Source organism: Chaetodon auriga, chromosome 7 (assembly GCF_051107435.1).
Source record: "Chaetodon auriga isolate fChaAug3 chromosome 7, fChaAug3.hap1, whole genome shotgun sequence".
NCBI classification, from domain to species: Eukaryota; Metazoa; Chordata; class Actinopteri; order Chaetodontiformes; family Chaetodontidae; genus Chaetodon; species Chaetodon auriga.
The window spans coordinates 8,789,196-8,808,086 of record NC_135080.1 but is presented as its reverse complement, the minus strand read 5'-3'; the positions used below and the strand labels follow the sequence as shown (position 1 = coordinate 8,808,086).

Below are 18,891 nucleotides of genomic sequence, written 5' to 3'. Positions count from 1 at the left end.
AGTTGCTGTTCACCTGCACCCCAGCGGGCCTTATGGGAGCTCAGCGGCGGACGATCTGATCCAGGGTCTGCAGGGCGGCGTGCCGAGCGCAGCGCGGAGCGGAGCAGGCCCGCCATTTCCCCTCCTCTGTGCTCTTTTTCCTTTCATAGCGCTTTAAAGCCGAGCAGCGGCGGCAGCGGCAGGAGGAGGAGGAGGAGGAGGAGGAGGAGGAGCGGCGGCGGCGGAGGCAGGCAGGAGGAGAGACGCAGGGATCCGGTGTGCCACATCGGGATGAGAGCGCGACTGAGACCCGGGTCGGATGAGTCAGCGAGTGGATCCCGCAATCACGGCATCCCTGAGATCTGAATGAAAGTGGACGGAGCCGAAACAGTTTGACATTTCATTTCTTTCGCTCTTGTCAGACTCCGCTCCTCTTTATTCCGCCCTCCCCTGGTCCGCGTTTGCCATAGCCGAGTTTTGATTGTTATTTCCACCAAGGTGGGGGAAAAAGGGGGTCCCGGCAAGGTTGCGGAGGAGGTGGAGGGTTTCTTTTCTTTTTCTCCAAAGCTCGCGCCCGCAGACAGACCCAGGCGAGGCTTCAGTTTTTAGAAAAAGTCTGTTTTTTTTCTGTTGTTGTTGTTATTGTTGTTGTTGTTGTGGCGAAGATGTCGGGGCAGAGCATTACGGACCGGATAACTGCAGCCCAGCACAGTGTGACGGGCTCCGCCGTGTCCAAAACAGTGTGCAAGGCCACCACGCACGAAGTCATGGGCCCCAAAAAGAAACACTTGGACTGTGAGTACCCTTTCTCTGTTATGGTTCAGCGGTGTTTCCAGTTAAATCACCGCAGCGAAACGCCGCTGAGTTATGGCGATGGAGGAGCTGCAAGGCCGCAAAGCCTCAGGACAAGCTAATATGCTACTGCTTGTTCATGTCATGGAGATTATATTGTTTTTACGTCGAGGACAGGCCTCGCTCACACGGCGCTACGCGTAATTAAGACGGTTTTAGAGCCGTAGAAAGCTTTATGAGCGCCCACAAGTAATGATATATTCATTTTGTGCCATCAGTTGCTGTCAAACTAGCACGTCTGGCTGGTTTTGTTCAGCCAGCTCTCATGTCTTTCTCATATTCACTCATTCATTTGCAGCTTGGATGTTAAGATCTCGAAGCAGCACATGAGGATGAGCAGATATTTGGTATCTTAACAGGAAAAGCTTGTATAAATGAGCCTGAGGAAGAAGGGGCCCCAGCACTCACAGGCCCTGAATTAACATTTCCAGGAAAGCTTGCAATCATCTCCCATCATCCTGGCGCACCTGCAGCAGCACAAGTGTCTGCTTCAGCAAATGGTGATGCTTCGCACACAATGAGGTGACACTGTGAGGGCACAGATGGCAGCTTGTGGCTACAAAGGAGGAGTTTCCTTCCCTTGACTCAGGACATCAGACTCCCGTGTGAGCCCTGACGCAAGCGTAGGAGCTCAAATCCTGGTGTGATCATTAGTCTGATGCGCTCCCTGTCAGAGGAGTCGGTGCCCGTCTGTGCCTCCAGATGCAGCGGTAGATTTTCTGCACATCGATCTGCACTCGCAAATGCATGATGGCAGTAATGAAAGTGGTTTTATGAAGGCCCTGCGTCATCCTCAGAGTCCAGGAGAAAGGTGTGTGCTGTGTCTTCAGGCTCCGGAGGAAGGTGATGGTCTTATGGAGCGAAGCAGCAAACCGACTGGCAGTCATGGGGAAATATTTTGGCTTGATGCTAAAGTTGCAGGTTCCACACCTGTTGTGCTGCTCAGGCGACTCCCCTGAGGTGAGATGAGTGAAAGCTGGCAGAGTGACGCTCGGTTGGCTCATCGTGACTGAGTCTGACTGAACAGTGTCCTCTTGTTACGTGGAAAGGAGTGGATGATGAAGTTAGCTTCAGGGGTTTAGATCGACTCTTTAACTCAGCTTAATGTGGTCTGACAGAATAGAAGCAGTTAATTTTTTATAATTCCAAAATTTCTATTAGAAATATTCTTTATTTCAACCAAGTTGTTTCTACTTTCATACTGTCCGATCGAGTAGTGTCAAAAAGGTAACGGGATGCCAAAAGTCAGAGTCCAGGCGTCTGAGCCCGGTGCAACAACATCACAACAAAAGTCATGTCCATAACGTTAAAGCAAGGTATGGGTGAGGCCAGGTGTCCGGTCTATGGACAATTACTGGTCTGTAATTAAGGATTTCAAACCCACTTGTTGCTCGCGCTGATTAACGGACTCAACGGGCGGGCCGACATTCTAGAGATCATTTTTATACCATTTTAGTTCTGATTGGAAGTTCAGTTCGCCTTTATATTGGCGTAGGAGGAGACAATCATCCATCATCACATCAATGATCTAATCGACAATCAAGCCTTCATATCTGATATGTGATGCACACACAACCCTGATTCCAAACAGGGTGTGATCATTTGACTTACACTCAACTGAAAACAGTGCAAAGACAGTATGTTTAATGTGTCACATCATCAGCTTCATTGGTTTTTGTAAATATCTGTAAATATTCTGAATCTGATATCAGCAACATGTTTCAAACATGTTGGGACAGGAGCAGCTAAAGACTGGGACAGATGTGGAATGATCCAAAAACACCTGTTCGGAACATTCCACAGGTAAACAGGTTGATTGGTAACAGGTGATAGTGTCATGACTGGGTATGAAAGGGGCATCCTGGAAAGGCTCAGTCGTTCACAAGCGAGGATGGAGCGAGGTTCACCACTTTGTGAACACATGACTGGATAAAGGATATTACAGCATGAGCTCAGGAACAGTTTGTGAAGCTGTTGTCAGTAAACAGTTTGTTTGTTCATGATTCTGTTTGGCAACAAAACAGTATTGAAGTTTAAATCAAAGCAATAAGAGCTGAGCAGTGATTCAGTCCAGTTCAGTCTGCTAAATACTTTCACAAAGCAATTGATTAATCATCAGGTCTTAGAAGATGGTGAAAGATGCCCTTTAATGTCCGAAAGCGCTCTCACATAAGACAAAGAAAAGCAACAAACCCTCTGATTCGAGGGGGTGTTTTTGACGCTTTACCTTGAAAAATGATTGACCAGCTGTTGTGATTGAGTTATTGTGCCAAAAGCAAAATGACATTTGTTCATCACATTACTTGACAGATCTAGAAGCACTTTTCATCTAAACACAAGCAGTCCTAGAACAATTTGGGTTAAAAATGCGCAAAAATTGGCAAAGTTTTAATTGAAATACGACGCTATCTGACATGTTTACAGTCAGCGTTTCTCAGAAAACACGTTGTGTGAATTATTGTGCTCCAACAAATGTGTTAACCACGTTTAAAACATTTTCAAAGGCAGGTTTTAGCACCAGCATTGTTCACATCCACACCTCCTAGCTTGCTCTCTTCTTCACAGTCTCTGCTGGCTCTTTGCTCTGTGTCTCGGCTCGTCACCGCCACCTGTTGGTGGGAGGAATCATGTAAGAACTCTGTTAATCTCGTGGAACCTTTAAGTAAACAAGGTCTGATTGCTTTTGATAATCAGGGCTGCAGACACACTTTGATGAGTAACAAAAGAGTGCTGAGGTTTGATATCCAGCCCGAGAGGTAATCAGTATGATTAATCAATATTTTAATGATACTGATAAGAATCGGCTACCCGGCCTGACAGTAACTGTGTGTGTGTGTGTGTGTGTGTGTGTGTGTGTGTGCGCGCACATGCTTCACTGTCATCACAAACTGCTTCATGTCTCATTCATATATAACAGAACACCAAACATTATCATAATGAACGTAGTCAACAAACATGGTCGCTGTTAGCACTCACGGCTGTCAAGCTAGCATGTTAGCATTGGGAAATCTTGGCTTCACTTTCTCTGACTAGTGAGAGCTGAATGAAATGCTTGGACGAGTTTATTACAGGCCTGCAGAAGATGCTGATACTGGATTTTTAAAACCGTTTTTTTAATATGAAGAACATGTATACAAATACAAAAAAAAAGCTTCTTACCAACTCTAGCGTTAAAGGACCAGTGTGTAGCATTTAGTGGTATCTAGTGGTGAGATTGCAGATTACAACCAACTGAACAACCCTCGCATCACTCTCCACTGCTGTGCCTGCTAAAGTCTCATTTTCAGGTGATTATGCGCTAATGAAAACATACTTACAACATATTGCATTTCTACTAATAGGTCCCTTTAAATCCTGCACACTGGACCTTTAAGTAGAGTCGTGCTATGACAATATGATCATACTACAGTATATTATTTCATAAAATTATCTCTAAATCGATCGGTTCATTACATCAGTTTACCAGAAAATATTCTCATAAATAAAAGGCGTGTACTTCAGGACGTATTTTCAGTGATATCCTGAGTTGATTGTAAATATCGGCTCCCTTCACATCAACCTGCCTCATAGTGATTCTTTTTAAAGTAGCATTAATGTTTTTCTACACACTCTTAAGCAGCATCATGACACTTACATGAATGCATTCGTGTCCTGTGAATTCACTCGGCTAGAAATCATTAATGTCAACCACTGTGAATATTTCTCAGGCTGATTGTAACATGACAGTGCTGTCAGAGCGTCCGCCTCCCCCATATTCCTCTTCCTCCTCCCTGCTCGTCTCCTCTCCATCATCTTCTTCTTCTCTGGGCAGTTCAGCCACCCATGCTAACTGCTGCTGCCGCTGCTGCTGCTGCTGCTGCTTCTCTGGAAGGTTATCCTGTCCTACTTAAAGTCCCCCGCCTTTTGAAAAGTCAAATATAGGACAGAAAGGGAGGCCCAATTACCCCGTCAGTCTGATCACTGCGGTGAATGGCAGGGTCATTAGCACTGCTTTGACTAACATCATTCACCCAGCACATGGATGAACACATGAGCAGAGGAAGTGGGACAGATCGTGGCTGGTTAACATCTGAATGCCCTGCACTTTATGTTGGTCTGCTAAATGGATGTTGTGTTTCCATTAGCAATTAAGATGATCGGTATCAATTAGGGCTGGGCTGATGTTAACATTTATGTCTAGAGTTGAATCTAAAGTTTAACGTCGAAGTAAGAAAATAAGATTTCGATCTGCTGCAAATTGAGAAAATATCAAAATCAGGTTCAAAATAACAAAATTAAAGTGCCCACGTTCATGCAAATGTTTCACAATAAAAGCCTTGTTAAAAAGTGCAGCATCTGTCCACTGAGGGCTTTTAATTTGAAACACACAGGAAGCGTTCAGTTTGTATTAACACTAAACACTAAACTAACACTAAACCGCGTCCACGCCACAGAAGCAGCCCCTCGTTTAGGTGCCAGCTCCTCGTTTTCTCTTTCTCTGTAGAAATGATCGCGTTCTGTGTTGTTCTTTGACTTGGATTTTGAGTCCCTGTCCTCCATGTTGACCATTAAAGGGCCGACGGCTTTGAGAGCTTCTTCTTCTTCTTCTTCTCTGAGAATTTCACTTCCTGTAACTTCAGATGAGCCTTGAACAGAAGAAGCAACCCTCAAGCTACAGATTACCACGACACAGTACCTGCGTCATATTTACATTTAGGGCTGCAGCTAACAATTGTTTTCATTATCAATTGATCTGCTGATTACTTTCTCAATTCATCATTCGCTCTGTGAAATGTCAGAGGAGAGTGACAAATGTAATAATCACAATTGAAATGAAATGGTTTGTTTTGTCCCGCCAACAATAAATCATCACATCATTGTGGGATTAAAGGCTGGGAGCTGGACAGTTCATTGTCGATTGACTGATTGATCGCTTCAGCTCTGTCTCATTCCTGTGCAAACATTTTGAGATGTCTCACAGCTCGAGCAGCGTCCCTGCACGTTTTGGTGTTAATATTTGAAACGCGATGCATCAGAAAAGAGACTTCGTTTTGATTTGACTCGAGTTGCAGCTTTGGACAATGAACAAATTCAGATCGATTCATCAGATTAAACGAGTTCATCTTCAGTTGGTATCAGCATAAATACACGTAAGCATAATTTCTACGACATATTTCAACAGTCGTCATTTGCGTGAAGGTGATGACATCATGATGCCTCGTTAATACAGGCGCAGGTGTGTTCGAGTGTCGAGTTTGAATCTGACCATCGTGAGCGTCCTGATCTCACCAGCTTCTCTCTGTGTTTCAGATTTGATCCACTGCACCAACGAGATGAACGTGAACATTCCCCAGCTGGCCGACTCGCTGTTCGAGAGGACCACCAACACCAGCTGGGTGGTTGTGTTTAAGTCTCTTATCACCACACACCACCTCATGGTCTATGGCAACGAGGTGAGGAGAATAAGAAAACCTCTCAGCACGTCGGAGCTTCGATGAGTTATTAATCCAGAGTGTTTAACCTTTTCCCTCCTCCGGCAGCGTTTCGTCCAGTACTTGGCTTCAAGGAACACACTATTCAACCTCAGTAATTTTTTGGACAAAAGCGGTTTACAAGGTAACTCTTCGACTGTGGTCGTTCTGGATTTCTGCACCATTTAAAGAGAAATGATCGATGTGAAGGTGTGTGTCGCCGCTCTGTGTTCCAGGTTACGACATGTCCACGTTCATCAGGAGGTACAGTCGATACCTGAACGAGAAAGCTGTTTCTTACAGACAGGTCGCCTTTGACTTCACAAAAGTTAAACGCGGGTAAGAACTTCTGCACTATAAACATTCAGGTCTGCGAGTACCTGTGTCCAGTAGTGGTTAATATATCGTATTTTATAACTCAGCTGAACGTTACAGTGATAGTATATTAATATCAAATATGTACGAGCGTCTGTTAGCGTCTTTTAGCAGCTGCACTGCTCTGCTCATCCGTCTCTGCCTCCTCTCCATCTCCCCTCTCTCCTCTGTGTCCCCTCCTGCTCCGGCTCGCCACGTGTCCGCGCAGAGTGGACGGCGTAATGAGGACCATGAACACAGAGAAGCTGCTCAAGACGATCCCCATCATTCAGAACCAGATGGACGCCCTCCTGGATTTCAATGTGAGTCTGAGGTGAAGCCTCCCGCAGCTCGCCGAGCGGAAGGCTCGTGTGGAGCGTGCGGATTGCGAGATGTGTGATCTGTTCACGCGTTGTTTTTCTACGTCAACAAAATCACAGCGGAGAGGCGAGGAGATAAATGTGTCGGCTGATTGCTTTCCCTCAGGTCAATGCCAACGAGCTGACTAATGGAGTCATCAATGCAGCCTTCATGCTCCTCTTCAAAGACTCCATCAGGCTCTTTGCTGCTTATAATGAAGGCATTATCAACCTGCTCGGTAAGACCGCCTCCACTTTCAGCCGTCTCTGTGCTTCCTCTTCGTTCTGCTGTTGGTCATTCCAGTTTTTTTTTTTTTTTTTTAATCACCAAACAGAGAAATACTTTGACATGAAGAAGACTCAGTGTAAAGAAGGTTTGGATATTTACAAGAAGTTTCTCACCCGAATGACCCGGATATCAGAGTTCCTCAAAGTAGCAGAGGTACATCTGGCTCGTCTCCTCACAGATGCTCCTGCTGCTGTGAAACTTCAGATTTTAACTCGGTCTTCTCTCTCGTCATAACAGCAGGTGGGCATCGATCGAGGAGACATCCCGGACCTTTCGCAGGTGAGCGCAGTGCAACGCACAGCTTCTCCACTCTTAATTGAGAGCCTTTCCTTGCTTTCTTCCTCTTATTTCCAGCTCTGACTCCTCTTTTTTCATCAGCTTTGTCTCTGTCGAGTATAGCCCACGCAACACAACAGCTCTTTAAAATACGACACTTTGCATGAGTTCCTTCTTGAGCGCATGTTTGCCAGAGGAGGTGGTCTTCTTCTCCTGTTCTCTGTCCTTTTTCTTCCTCTTCTTCTTCTTCTCCTTGTTCTTCTTCTTCTTCTTCTTCTCCTCCTTTTTCTTCTTACCCTCCTTCTCCTTCTCTCTACAGTAAATAAAGGTGTTTTGAACGTAAGCACTGTAATTGCGCCCCGCTCTGTAAGCCTGCACAGTGACAGTTAGATGTTCCCTCATTAAAAATGAAGCGCACACTCTGTTGTGCTGCTGGGGACTGATTTTACATAAATATTTCACCCCCCGAGAACTGCGGCGTAAATGCATTCCCCTCTGACTGTCACCACCTTTATATTCTGTATTTTCCCCTTATCTTTCCACTTCAGTTCACAGTTTGTGTAAGTACTATCATTTCACTCTTCTTCTGCTGTTTGTCCGTGACTTGCTTCAGTGTTGTCTCTTTGCATGCCTCTGCTCTGACTCTGTCTCCCACATCGTGGTGAAAATCAGTTGAAGGAAAAAACGCTCGCTGTGGTAAATTCCGTTCTCTTTGCTCACGTTACTGAGGTGTGATCCAGTGTAGCTCATCTACTGTAAAATGGCTGCCCCGTTGTGCTTAGCCACGGCCAGTTCAACAGCGCCCAGCTGGTTGAAGGTGCCATGGTGCAGTACGTCATCCCACACAGATGTTGCTCTCATCCAAAGTAGCTTTTTGGCTGGAATGCAGTCATTGATCAGTGGTGGATAACCAATAGCGTAAAGCTGGTAGTTTACCTTTGTGGAGCAAAAATTCACCTCCTATTGTTAGAAATCAATTGGCCGTCTACACCTTGGTTTCAGTGGTGTGGTCTATTTCATGGCGTGAAGTGTTTTCTGTTCCGTCTATCTTGGTTGCCCACCGCTGTCCTTTCTAGTCTTGATGTCCATGCAGACCGCATCTCAGGAAGTTGCTGACAGTGTGTTTCCTGTCATGACAGGCTCCCAGTAGCCTTCTGGAAGCTCTGGAGCAGCACTTGGCCTCTTTAGAGGGCAAGAAGGTCAAAGACTCCACTGCAGCCAGCAGGTACGTTAACCCTCCCATCACCGTTTCAGAGTGCTTCACACTGAGCTGAGAGGCTGGTAATAAGACGGCTTGAGACTAGTGCACACTGGAGATAAAAAATGATGGAAAAGCAATAGTAAAGACCAATAAAATGGAAGAGAAATCAGTCACTCCACTGTGAATTTGTGTCTTTCCTGCAGGGCCAGCACTCTGTCAAATGCAGTCTCATCGTTGGCCAGCACGGGGATGTCTTTCACTAAAGTGGATGAACGGGAGAAGCAGGCAGCTCTGGAAGAGGAGCAGGCCCGGCTCAAGGCTCTGAAGGTAGCTGTGCTGTTTGAAACGGAGCTCTGATCGAACATGTCTTCAGTGTCTCTGCTGTGTTTGAGTCTAACCTCCCCGCTCATTCAGGAGCAGCGGCTCAAAGAGCTTTCCAAGAGGCCCTCCTTCTCCACCACCGATACATCGCCGATCTCCACCACCGGGGGCACTATCAGCACAGCACCAGCCATCGACCTCTTCTCCACACCCAGCTGCTCCAACGGGTACTGCTTCGACCTGCTCTGTGTCCGCTCCTCGCTTTTCAAATATACGTTTTAGTGAAATTTTTAACTGTTTTATGCTCAAGCTACTTTTTCAGTCCTGTAACATCCCCACCCCGTTTTTGTTTCTACCTTTTTTTTTGGCCTCTTGGTAGCAGCTGAGACAAGTTGTAAACAGGATATTAACACACCCTCACTGTGTTAAGCAGCTTATTTAGACATCCCGCAGTTGCAGAGTAACATTATCGTTCATTGGGAGTTGTGTTTCTGGTCACCTGATTAATTTAAGTCCAACATCGACTCTCCGTTTTTGGTCTCCACCAACTCCTGAGGGAAATATCTGGCTCGTTAGCTGCTAAATGCTTCACTGTGCTCTCCAGCTAGCTGTTTGGTGCTGAGCTGGTAGTAAAGGGTGGTTAAGGTAAATAATATGTAGGGATTTTTTCAGGCTTTTGCACCAACCTTGCTTGTAAAGTCTCATAAATGTTCCCGTTTTTCGTGTGCAGTGCAGTGAAGATGGAGAGCGACCTCTTCGACCTGCAGTCAACTTTCCAGGCCTCCGTGCAGTCGGGCTCATCGGGGCTCCCAGTGGCAACGGCGTGGGCAGGTAAGGAGCCGCCTCCTCCGCCGCCTCCACCCAGCATCTGTGTTTCTGGACTTGGGTGACTTGTTCTGCATGCTCTCCTTCTCTTGTTGTTGTCTGACTCTGATGCCCACCTCTTCCTCTCCACTCTGTTCTGTCTTTTTCTTTTTCTCTGTCTCTCTTTCCTCTGCCTGCCTAGATCCTTTCACCTCTGCTGAAGCTGGAGATGATTCCATGCCAAACCTTAACCCTTTCCTCTCAAAACTCGTTGTCGATGCCACTCACTTACCTGTCGTGTCTTCAGACGGTGTTAGCTTTTCCTCTAGGACATCTGGTCATGAAATGTTTGGTGGTAACGACTCATTTTGTTTCTCCTCAGAAGTCTTGTCGCTCTCGTTCATTTCTCTGTAGTCACTGATGAGCATGACTAGCCTGCATGTTTACTGTGCTGCTGTAGTTTGAATGTTGATTTGTGCAAATGTCTAAATGATCTTCTGTTCTCTGTCTGTGCAGTGCACCTCATTGCAGTTCATACCAGGCTCAAATTGTGTTATTTTGTCGAGAGAACACCTCTTAATTGCTCTTATGTATCAGCCGGGACCCTCCATGTCCCCCTATAGAGGCCATACACCCATTTTGCTTTACAGTTACCTTTCATCCTCTCTTTTAATGAACAGTTTGGTGTTGCATTGTAATTCAAAAGTGCCGTAGAGCTTTAAGTTGAAACCTGTTCTTCTTTTACCAACACTATTTTTGATTCTCCAGATCGTTACAATCCCTTTATTGACACAAACTCATCCGTTTCAACCAATTACAAACGCACAGTGCGGATAGAACACTCCGTCTCAGGTACTATGATGGCTCGCCATCTCAGCCTATGTTTCCTGAGCCCTGGCAAACATAGGATCCTATTCAATACCGCCAGGGCTCTTATTTTGATATAATGGTAGAATTGTGGACATAAACTAATATTGAAGGAAAAGTTTGACATTTTTGGAATTACACTTATTTGCTTTCATGACTGGAGTTACAGGAGAAGCTTGATAACACTCTCAGTTTGTCTGCTGCTGCATGAATATCATTATAAAGTCACATATTATATGAGGGCGGCACGGTGGTGCAGCAGGCGTGCCTCACAGCAAGGAGGTCGCTGGTTCGATCCCCGGGTTGGGCAGGGCCTTTCTGTGTGAAGTTTGTATGTTCTTCCCATGCATGCGTGGGTTCTCTCCGGGCACTCCGGCTTCCTCCCACAGACCAAAAACATGCTCATTAGGTTAATTGGTGACTCTAAATTGTCCATAGGTGTGAGTGTGAGTGTGAATGGTTGTCTGTCTGTGTGTCTGTGTATGTAGCCCTGCGATCGGCTGGCGACCGGTTCAGGGTGTACCCCGCCTCTCGCCCATTGCTAGCTGGGATAGGCTCCAGCCCCCCGCAACCCCGAAAGGGATACGCAGGTATAGAAGATGAATGAATGAATGAATATTATATGAGGCGCATACCGTCTATGTGGCAACCTCTGGGGCTGAAGCAAATGGAAGCACCAAAAACTGCAGTTCCTCGAATGGCCACTTGAGGCTGGCTCCAAAAACAGGTCTTAAAGGCTTAAAGTTATGCTTAATTATGGGCGTGACCGCTTTGATCGACAGCTAACAGCTAGGTTTGAGCAAACAGACTTCGTTCGGCCCACCTCAGCTCCACCCACGCTCCACCTCTTTGCCCCTTTTTTTTGGATTAGCTGGTGGTTTGGTGCAGTCAGACGCAGACAAGGTGCCAGTGTGCTTCACAGTGGCTCCTCAGAAATCTGTAGGTGACTTCACCGAGACTGCGTCCGTGTGTTATACAGTCGGTGATGCAACCATGATTCAGAGAATAGGTCTAGACGCTGTAAATAAAACAGGATGTGATCATTAGCTCATCCTTTTTTTCACTCAGTTAAAAATAGCACAAAAACAATATATTTAATGTTTTACCTCATCAGATTCATTGTTTTTTGTAAATATCTGCTTACTCTGAATTTGATGCAGCAACATGTTTCATATAAGTTGTGACAGGAGCAACTAAAGACTGGGAAAGAGGTGGGAGTGATCCAAAAACACCTGTTTGGATCATTCCACAGGTAATCAGGTTCATTGGTAACAGGTGATGGTATCATGATTGGGCATGAAAGGGGCGTCCTGGAAAGGCGCAGTCAGTGTAACCTGTTGATTGATGAGTGTAAGAGCCGGACAGAGCCAGGCTTGCTGTTTCCCCCCGTTTTCAGTGCTTATTCTAAGCTAATTCAGCTGCTGGCTTCATGTTTGGCATGCAGACATGAGAGAGACGCGTCTTCTCCTCTAACTCTCGGCAAGGATGCAAATATTTCCCCCTAATGTCAAAACCTTTCCTTAAATCCCTCCCTCTTGGTTGTTTCAGTACTGTTCTGCACTATTTAACCTTCTACGACTTAAGTTGATACTTAAAGCAGCCAGGATTTAACAACTGCAAACCTGTTAGACATGTTAGCGGTCTTTTTCCTGCCTGTATTTCTGTCATTTCCCACCTGTCTCTGTGGCCTGGCCTTGAAATGCCTTTTCGTTTTGCTCTCTTCCTTCCTCTCTCTCTCTCTCTCTCTCTCTCTCTCTCTCTCTCTCTCTCTCTCTCTCTCTCTCTTCTTTGTCTTCCTGCTTCCTGTGGCGTGTCAGACTCCTTCTGTGGTCCAGTGTCCATTGCCCAGCACCTCCCACACCAGGCTCCTTTCCCCACTGAGCCCTCTACCGTAGCAGGTCTATTCAGAGGTAGAGTACTGAAGGCTGTGTGTCTCTCCGGCAGTGGACCGATGCTAGTTTTCTGTTCTGCGGAGGACGCTGTGGTATTCAGCTCTCTGTTCAAGTAACAAGTGATTGATATATGGACACTGTACTTAACGTGGGCCAGTGCAGAAACCGAAAGTCTGAGCGTTGGTCAGTTTTCAGATTTCACCGCAGCTCTGTGACTGCAGCCGTCTTCTTTCTCGTCCCTTACGAAGGATACTCAACGCCACAGGCTCCTCCACAGCAGTCAGCAGGGGGACTCCAGGTGGACTTTGAGTCAGTGTTTGGAGCCAAAGCCGCCGGCAGCAACAGCCTCAATTCCGATGGTGAGGATTTTGCATGGACATAGAAGTGAATGTGCAGCTTTCAGGTTTCTGTGTTTTTAGACATGCGGTTTGCAGGTCTGAGTCAGTGGCCATGAGGAGGAACCATCTGAAAGGCATTGTTTACACGGTCCAGTGATTTATTTTTTTCAACCCATTATATCGTTTCTCTCAAAGGAAATCACAGTGAGTCACCACTAGCTTTAGCCGACTGAAGAGAAACCGGGGAAGTCATGATTTTAGACGCACGCTATCTGGTCCTGACGTCAGACCGAGCTGAGACACCTGCAACACTCAGCCTGCCTCGCGAGTCGCCTGTAAAAGAACAGACCATTGTCTTCTCTGCGCTATTTTTACCTCTCCTATGTTAGGATCTGCCACCAGACCAAAAGTACACAGTGTCAGTCGTCCTGTGTTTGACCAGCTGAGGGAAAGTCCAGTTTTGGTTGTTCATTTAGTTTTTATTGAGTGTTTACTTACGTTTAAGTCCAAATGGATGTAATGGAGTGATTTTGCTCAGCTTCTCCTTTTGTAGCAAGCCGCCGTGTCCTCACACTCATTCCTAGAAGAAAAATCCTGAAATGCGTTTTGATGAAAAAGTCATTTTGAAGGAATGTGAGAGTGAATAGAGGCTGAAGAGTGATGTTTTTCCAGTGTCGCATGAGTGCGTTCGGTTAATGGCTCGAGGCTGGGGGCCTTTTTTTTCATTTCCTGTCGTCTCTTTACAGTCGGCTATTTAATAAAAGCACAAAATGACACTGATTAATGCACCGTTTTGGGTTGGTTGCGTTTATCGACAACATTTTAATATATGTACACAATCTTATCAGACTTTGTCGGAGACGGAGCGAGAAAAAAAAGAGTCGTTTGATTGTTGTCGTGGTCAAACTGTGGTGATAAAATAAACAATATGTCCAGGATGAATGTTTCTGACCTCGTGAGGGTTTATTATCTCTGTGTTTCCTCAGATATCGCTGGGGGAATCCTCAAACCGACTCTCGCCGGCTCCAACCAGCCGTCCGGTCAGCAGCCAGAGAAGCTGGTGTCAGATGACCTTGACTCCTCGCTGGCCAACCTTGTCGGCAGTGAGTGCGGCACTTTGCTTTCAGCTGCTCTAATTAAAGCACGTGCTCATTAAAGCACAAATGACCAAATATCCGCAGATTCACGTCCAACACCAACCCCCCTCCTGAATTTTCTCTTTCAGACCTCGGCATCGGGAACGGCACGATGAAGAAGTAAGTGATGGATCGGCGCCGTGCGGCTCGAACGCGCCCGCTCTGCAGCAGCTTTGTGCTTTCGGGGCCGTTACAAGCTAACGTCAAGTGTCTTAATCCACAGTGACATCCACTGGAGCCAGCCGGGGGAGAAGAGGCTGACCGGCGGCACCAACTGGCAGCCCAGAGCGGCGCCGACCACGACCTGGAACCCCGTCTCGATGGTGACACGCAGACTTTTGGCTGTCGTGCCTCTGCTATATTCCCGCCTTACTTTAATGTCAAATGAGCGCGGCCGTCGCAGCGCCGCGCAGCTTTGTGCATATTTATTTGTTTTTGATGTCATTTGTGTGACAAATCCTCACTGGCTTGTTTGTGTCTCCTCAGCCACCGTCAATCATGGCCTTCCCTGCCACCACACCCACAGGCATGATGGGATACGGCATGGTCAGTATGATGGCAAATATACAGCATGTGTAGATGTAGTAGCGTCTCGGGACGGCGTGTAGCCTCTGATCAGTCCTGGAAACAAAGAATTGGGCTTTATGTTCCTAATGTTGTTGAATCGGTTCATGTCAGGTAAATCCCTTTGCTTTTCACAGCTTCTTGTTATTTAGAGAGTTAACGAAATGCACTTAAAGTGGGTCAAGTGAGCCATTGTTTTGCTTTTGTTTGGTTTTATAAATAAAATGAAGGGTGGAGAATTCTCAATAGTTTTAATTTAAAGTGCACTCGGCTTATGAATATTTAATTTTGCTGGCAGGCACAAGGTTGCCTTTATTATTTATTTTTGGATTTTCAAATGAAAATAAAATTTTTGATAACCTTTTTTTTTTTTTTTTCACTGCAGAACAGCAGGTACACCTGTTCTTTAGCACTGGTCTTCAGATGCTTGTTGTTTTGTCTTACCAGCCTTCATATTGTCACATGCAGCTTAAATTGTGTTGAAGAAAAGGCCTTTATGTGTAGAATACATTTTATTTGGTTTGGCGCCCCCCAGTGGTTGTATAGAAATTACTCAGATGAATCAGAAACAATTAATCTGCAATAATTTTGAGTCATTTTTGAGCAAAAAAAAATTGCATTTTTTTCTGAAATGTGGCTGTTTTTCTAGCTGCATATTCATTTAAATATGTTATCTTGGCTCTGATTAGTTCTCACTGTTTTCTGATATATTGCAGACCAAATTAGAAATCCTGAAATCAAAAAATGAACATATACATGTATATCTAAATTCCACACATAGTGGCTTTAAATTTGTAACACAAATGAGTGAAATTCACCGGTACTGAAATAACCTCTGTCGTCTCTGTGCAACACGCTGCAGCCTCCACAAATGAGCTCTATGGGGATGATGAATCCACCCACCATGATGTACTCGCAGCCCGTGATGAGGCCACCCAACCCCTTTGGCTCTGTGTCTAGTGCTCAGGTGGGTGCTCGGCAGTCTGACTGCTCCACCGAGCCGACGCACGACGAAGTCAGTATCTATTTGCACAGTTATCAGGTTGAGTAAATAGGTGTATCCATTGTGCTGACGTGTACCATAATTAGTCACTGTGTTGGCTTCAGTGTGAAAACTGCAGAAGATGACAGTTTTAACAGTGGACCCTTCACTCTTGAGCTGAAAGGGACAAAAAACTGAATCATCTCCCTCGTTTTGACTCCCCGGTTTCCCCCCAAGAACTCCTTTTTATTAACCCTTCTTTCACACGTCACAGTTTCTCCAAACTAATCTCATCCCGCCTTCAGTCTCTGTACTGACTCTGACTTCTCCTCTGGTCCTCCGACTTCCTGTATTTCTTCCTGAAATAGCCCTCCGCAGCCTCTAGTCCTTCCAGCCAGAGTCCTCTCCGAGCCCCCGGACAGGACCCGTTTGCACACCTCTCTCTCAAGGATTTCTTGTAGAGCATCTCTTTAGGTACAGCATGCTCTTTGCTTGCGGGTGCACCTGCATGCGTGTCATGCCCAGTTCTAACACCCTTATGTTTCTACTTGACGTATCTTTCTGATTAGACGTGGCATGCAATTTTCTCATGTATTCTGTTTAATCTTGACCTTTTGTTGCTTGGATTTCTGCCTGTTTTGACGGATCCATGGTGTCTTTAACGTAGCCAGACTCACGCTGACCCTTTGTTCTTCCGCTGTCATCACACATTGTTCAGACCTGTTTTCTCTGAACCTTTTAGCCATTGTTGAATTCAATTAACTGACTGTTGGCTAAGCTCTGTCCCCTAAGTTACTGATGCTACTCCTCTTAAGCCGTCTGCTCTCTTGTGGCACATGTGCTTACAGTGATAACAGCTACAATTTGATATTCATAGAAACAATGGGACACACATGCAGACAGAGGAAGTCGTCTCATTTTGACTGCTTATTGTCACTGATGCTGGCAAATTTCAATAGCAATAGCCAGTTAGCTCTTCAAGCTAATGTTACCTTCATGAGTTGGTTAAAATTCTGTCTCCAGCTGACGAAAAGAGTCTTAATTATGCTCTTAATGGCTGATGATGCCATGCTAAAAAGCTAACAGGCCCCAGCAGAGAAGTCGTCCTCGTCTCCAGCTGATGGTCTGTTTGAAAAGAAACAGCTTTGTTCTTGCAATGCAGAGCTGAGCGAGTCAGTCCTGCACGTGTGATGAGCAGAGAGTGACGTCAGACTGTTTGTTCTTACATAACCCTGCTTGGCTGCTTAACTGCTTGTTAGTATTTCCAACAACCGCAGGAGAAAAAGGCTTACAGGAGAGCGAGCCAGTGTGTTTGACTAAAGTGTCACTACTTTGGAGTTTGTGACTAAACTGCGCTTCGTGTGACCTCGTTTATTCGCTCCAGACCAGCTGATGAAAACTCACATTTTCTTTATTCATTTTGCCACATTGATAATTCGATGGTCCTCCTTGGCCTTGAAAGTAACGCCAGCTTGCTTCTGTTGATGCTAACATAGCTAGCTGAGATACCTTACTGCTTTAAAGCTCTTAAACTTGTGTTTTTGATTTTGAAAGACTAAAAATGGCTCAACCCGTGATTGGACAGTGCCGCTCAGGGGAAGGGCTTAACGAACAGTCAGTTTGCTCATCACTTATTTCTCGCCACACTTCAGCCTTTCACTGATCTCCTCTGTTGCCTCTCTTGCAGATGCAGTTCATGTAATTTGAAGAAAAGTGTCTCTCGGAAGATGAAGCACTTAGCAGCAAAGCTTTGTCCTCGTTGCAGCCTAACTCTTCAGAGAAACATTCACACACCCCCAAATACAGACATGTCAAGAACACAATGGTGCAACGGCTGTCAGAAACCATGGTAACCATGTCCAAATGACGTTTGGCGATAGCTCACACCCATTATTCTGTAACTTGTCCAAGACGTCGAGTGATGCTGCTGTCTAAACCCCCTTAAAGAGGATTCCTTATCCATTTTACAGTGTGATCTGTAAAGATAGTTCTGGGTGCTGAGAAACTTTGATGTTATGTATTTGGACATACTGTGGTTGGATGTAAAGGCTTGATGTTCAGCGGGGAGGGGGCGGAGGCAAAAAAAAAAAAAACAGAGCGGTCCTTCCCTTTCTTGATCCGATCATCAGTCATCCATTCCCTGCAGTTATTTAACTGTCACTAAGTAGTGATGCTAATGGCGTTTACACCTGTTTAGTTTTGTCTTTTTTACCGTGTTTACAGTAGACATTCCTTGTGTGTTGTTTGTATTTATTTATGATTATTGGTTTAAGATTGGGGGAAAAAAAAATAATGTAAAATCTACAGTACATTGAACACCTGTGGGAGTGCTTCAGCATTAAACAAGGATCTCAGACCGTCATTGAGAGGTAGAGTTAAAAATAGCTATTATATAAATTACACCTATTAAGCGGAATGATAGAGCACTAAATATTCTACGAGTTTTGTGTTAAGAAAAATTTTTTTTTTACTAGATTGAAAGATTCCACGATCTCCGTTGTGCTTAAGTGCAGGGGTTAGAGTACGAGTCAGTTAACAGTATATAGTCGATTCTGTGCCTAGGGTTTTCTGCAATGGATCAGTTTCCTGTCTAGTTGAGAAAAACACTTCATCCACGAATCTGAAGCGTCGCACTGGGTGGTGGGCTCCATTTGCTTTAAGCTTGGCATGCCATTGACTCACTGACCGTATTCAAGGCTGCCTTTACTCTGAATGTGAAAGAGTTGTCTTCATGTTGCACACATCTTTCCACACTACAGTTCCTCGGCGGGAGTCGGGCCGCGGGTTGGGGGGGGGGGGGGGGGGGGTTGAGAGGACGGAGTGTGTCTGCTTGCTGGTTCGCCGTCGCTACGCTAATGGGGAGAAGGGTCACAGATTTGATGTAAATTAATTGTATAAAAGATCCAGAGGACCAGGGTGGCGTGGAGGAGCGCTGTTGATCGGCGCTCTGTGTATATAAAAACTGACTGTTCTTTGAGTTCAGAAGTGAAAGATGTATGAAATATGAAAGCAATTCAATCAAATTTGACTCTACCTAAGTTTGATTCAGGATATTCTCTGCGTTTGTCTCCGCAGAAATTTTCTTTATGTAATTAGAACGTGTAGCAGACAATGACTGAAGTCTTTTCTTTCTTTTACAAATAAAGAGCAGCTTCCACAAACTACTGCGCTGCATGTTCATTCCTGCATGATGGATCTGTTGAATTTGAGCAGCGTGTCGTACAGCT

At 45.4% G+C, this 18,891-nt stretch overlaps 1 protein-coding gene across 17 annotated transcripts; it reads left to right on the top strand.

Annotated features, from left to right (window-relative positions):
* On the top strand, positions 1-18,825 carry picalmb (phosphatidylinositol binding clathrin assembly protein b). Of its 17 annotated transcripts, XM_076734404.1 has the most exons (24): positions 451-774; positions 6,121-6,263; positions 6,351-6,426; positions 6,518-6,620; positions 6,865-6,958; positions 7,122-7,233; positions 7,330-7,436; positions 7,521-7,562; positions 8,108-8,119; positions 8,699-8,784; positions 8,964-9,087; positions 9,175-9,308; positions 9,812-9,912; positions 10,088-10,240; positions 10,654-10,737; positions 12,570-12,662; positions 12,893-13,003; positions 13,969-14,085; positions 14,208-14,238; positions 14,342-14,441; positions 14,605-14,664; positions 15,545-15,649; positions 16,033-16,138; positions 17,352-18,825. In XM_076734404.1, the coding sequence occupies exons 1-23, from the start codon at positions 645-647 to the stop codon at positions 16,123-16,125; spliced, it is 2,211 nt and encodes a 736-aa protein (XP_076590519.1). In that variant the 5' UTR covers positions 451-644; the 3' UTR covers positions 16,126-16,138; positions 17,352-18,825. The 17 variants fall into 17 exon arrangements, with proteins under 17 accessions (XP_076590503.1, XP_076590514.1, XP_076590508.1 ...); XM_076734388.1 differs by lacking the exon at positions 8,108-8,119 and having other exon boundaries at positions 1-774; positions 7,521-7,571; XM_076734389.1 differs by lacking the exon at positions 8,108-8,119 and having other exon boundaries at positions 217-774.
* Positions 18,826-18,891: the final 66 nt, after the last annotated feature.

Bases quoted from the DNA above. Each gene is read 5' to 3' on its own strand.
- picalmb (XM_076734404.1), top strand. From the start codon at position 645: ATGTCGGGGCAGAGCATTACGGACCGGATAACTGCAGCCCAGCACAGT. The intron at 6,621-6,864 runs GTAAGAACTTCT...GTGTCCGCGCAG, and splicing joins TTCACAAAAGTTAAACGCGG to AGTGGACGGCGTAATGAGGA. The intron at 12,663-12,892 runs GTAGAGTACTGA...TCCCTTACGAAG, and splicing joins CGTAGCAGGTCTATTCAGAG to GATACTCAACGCCACAGGCT.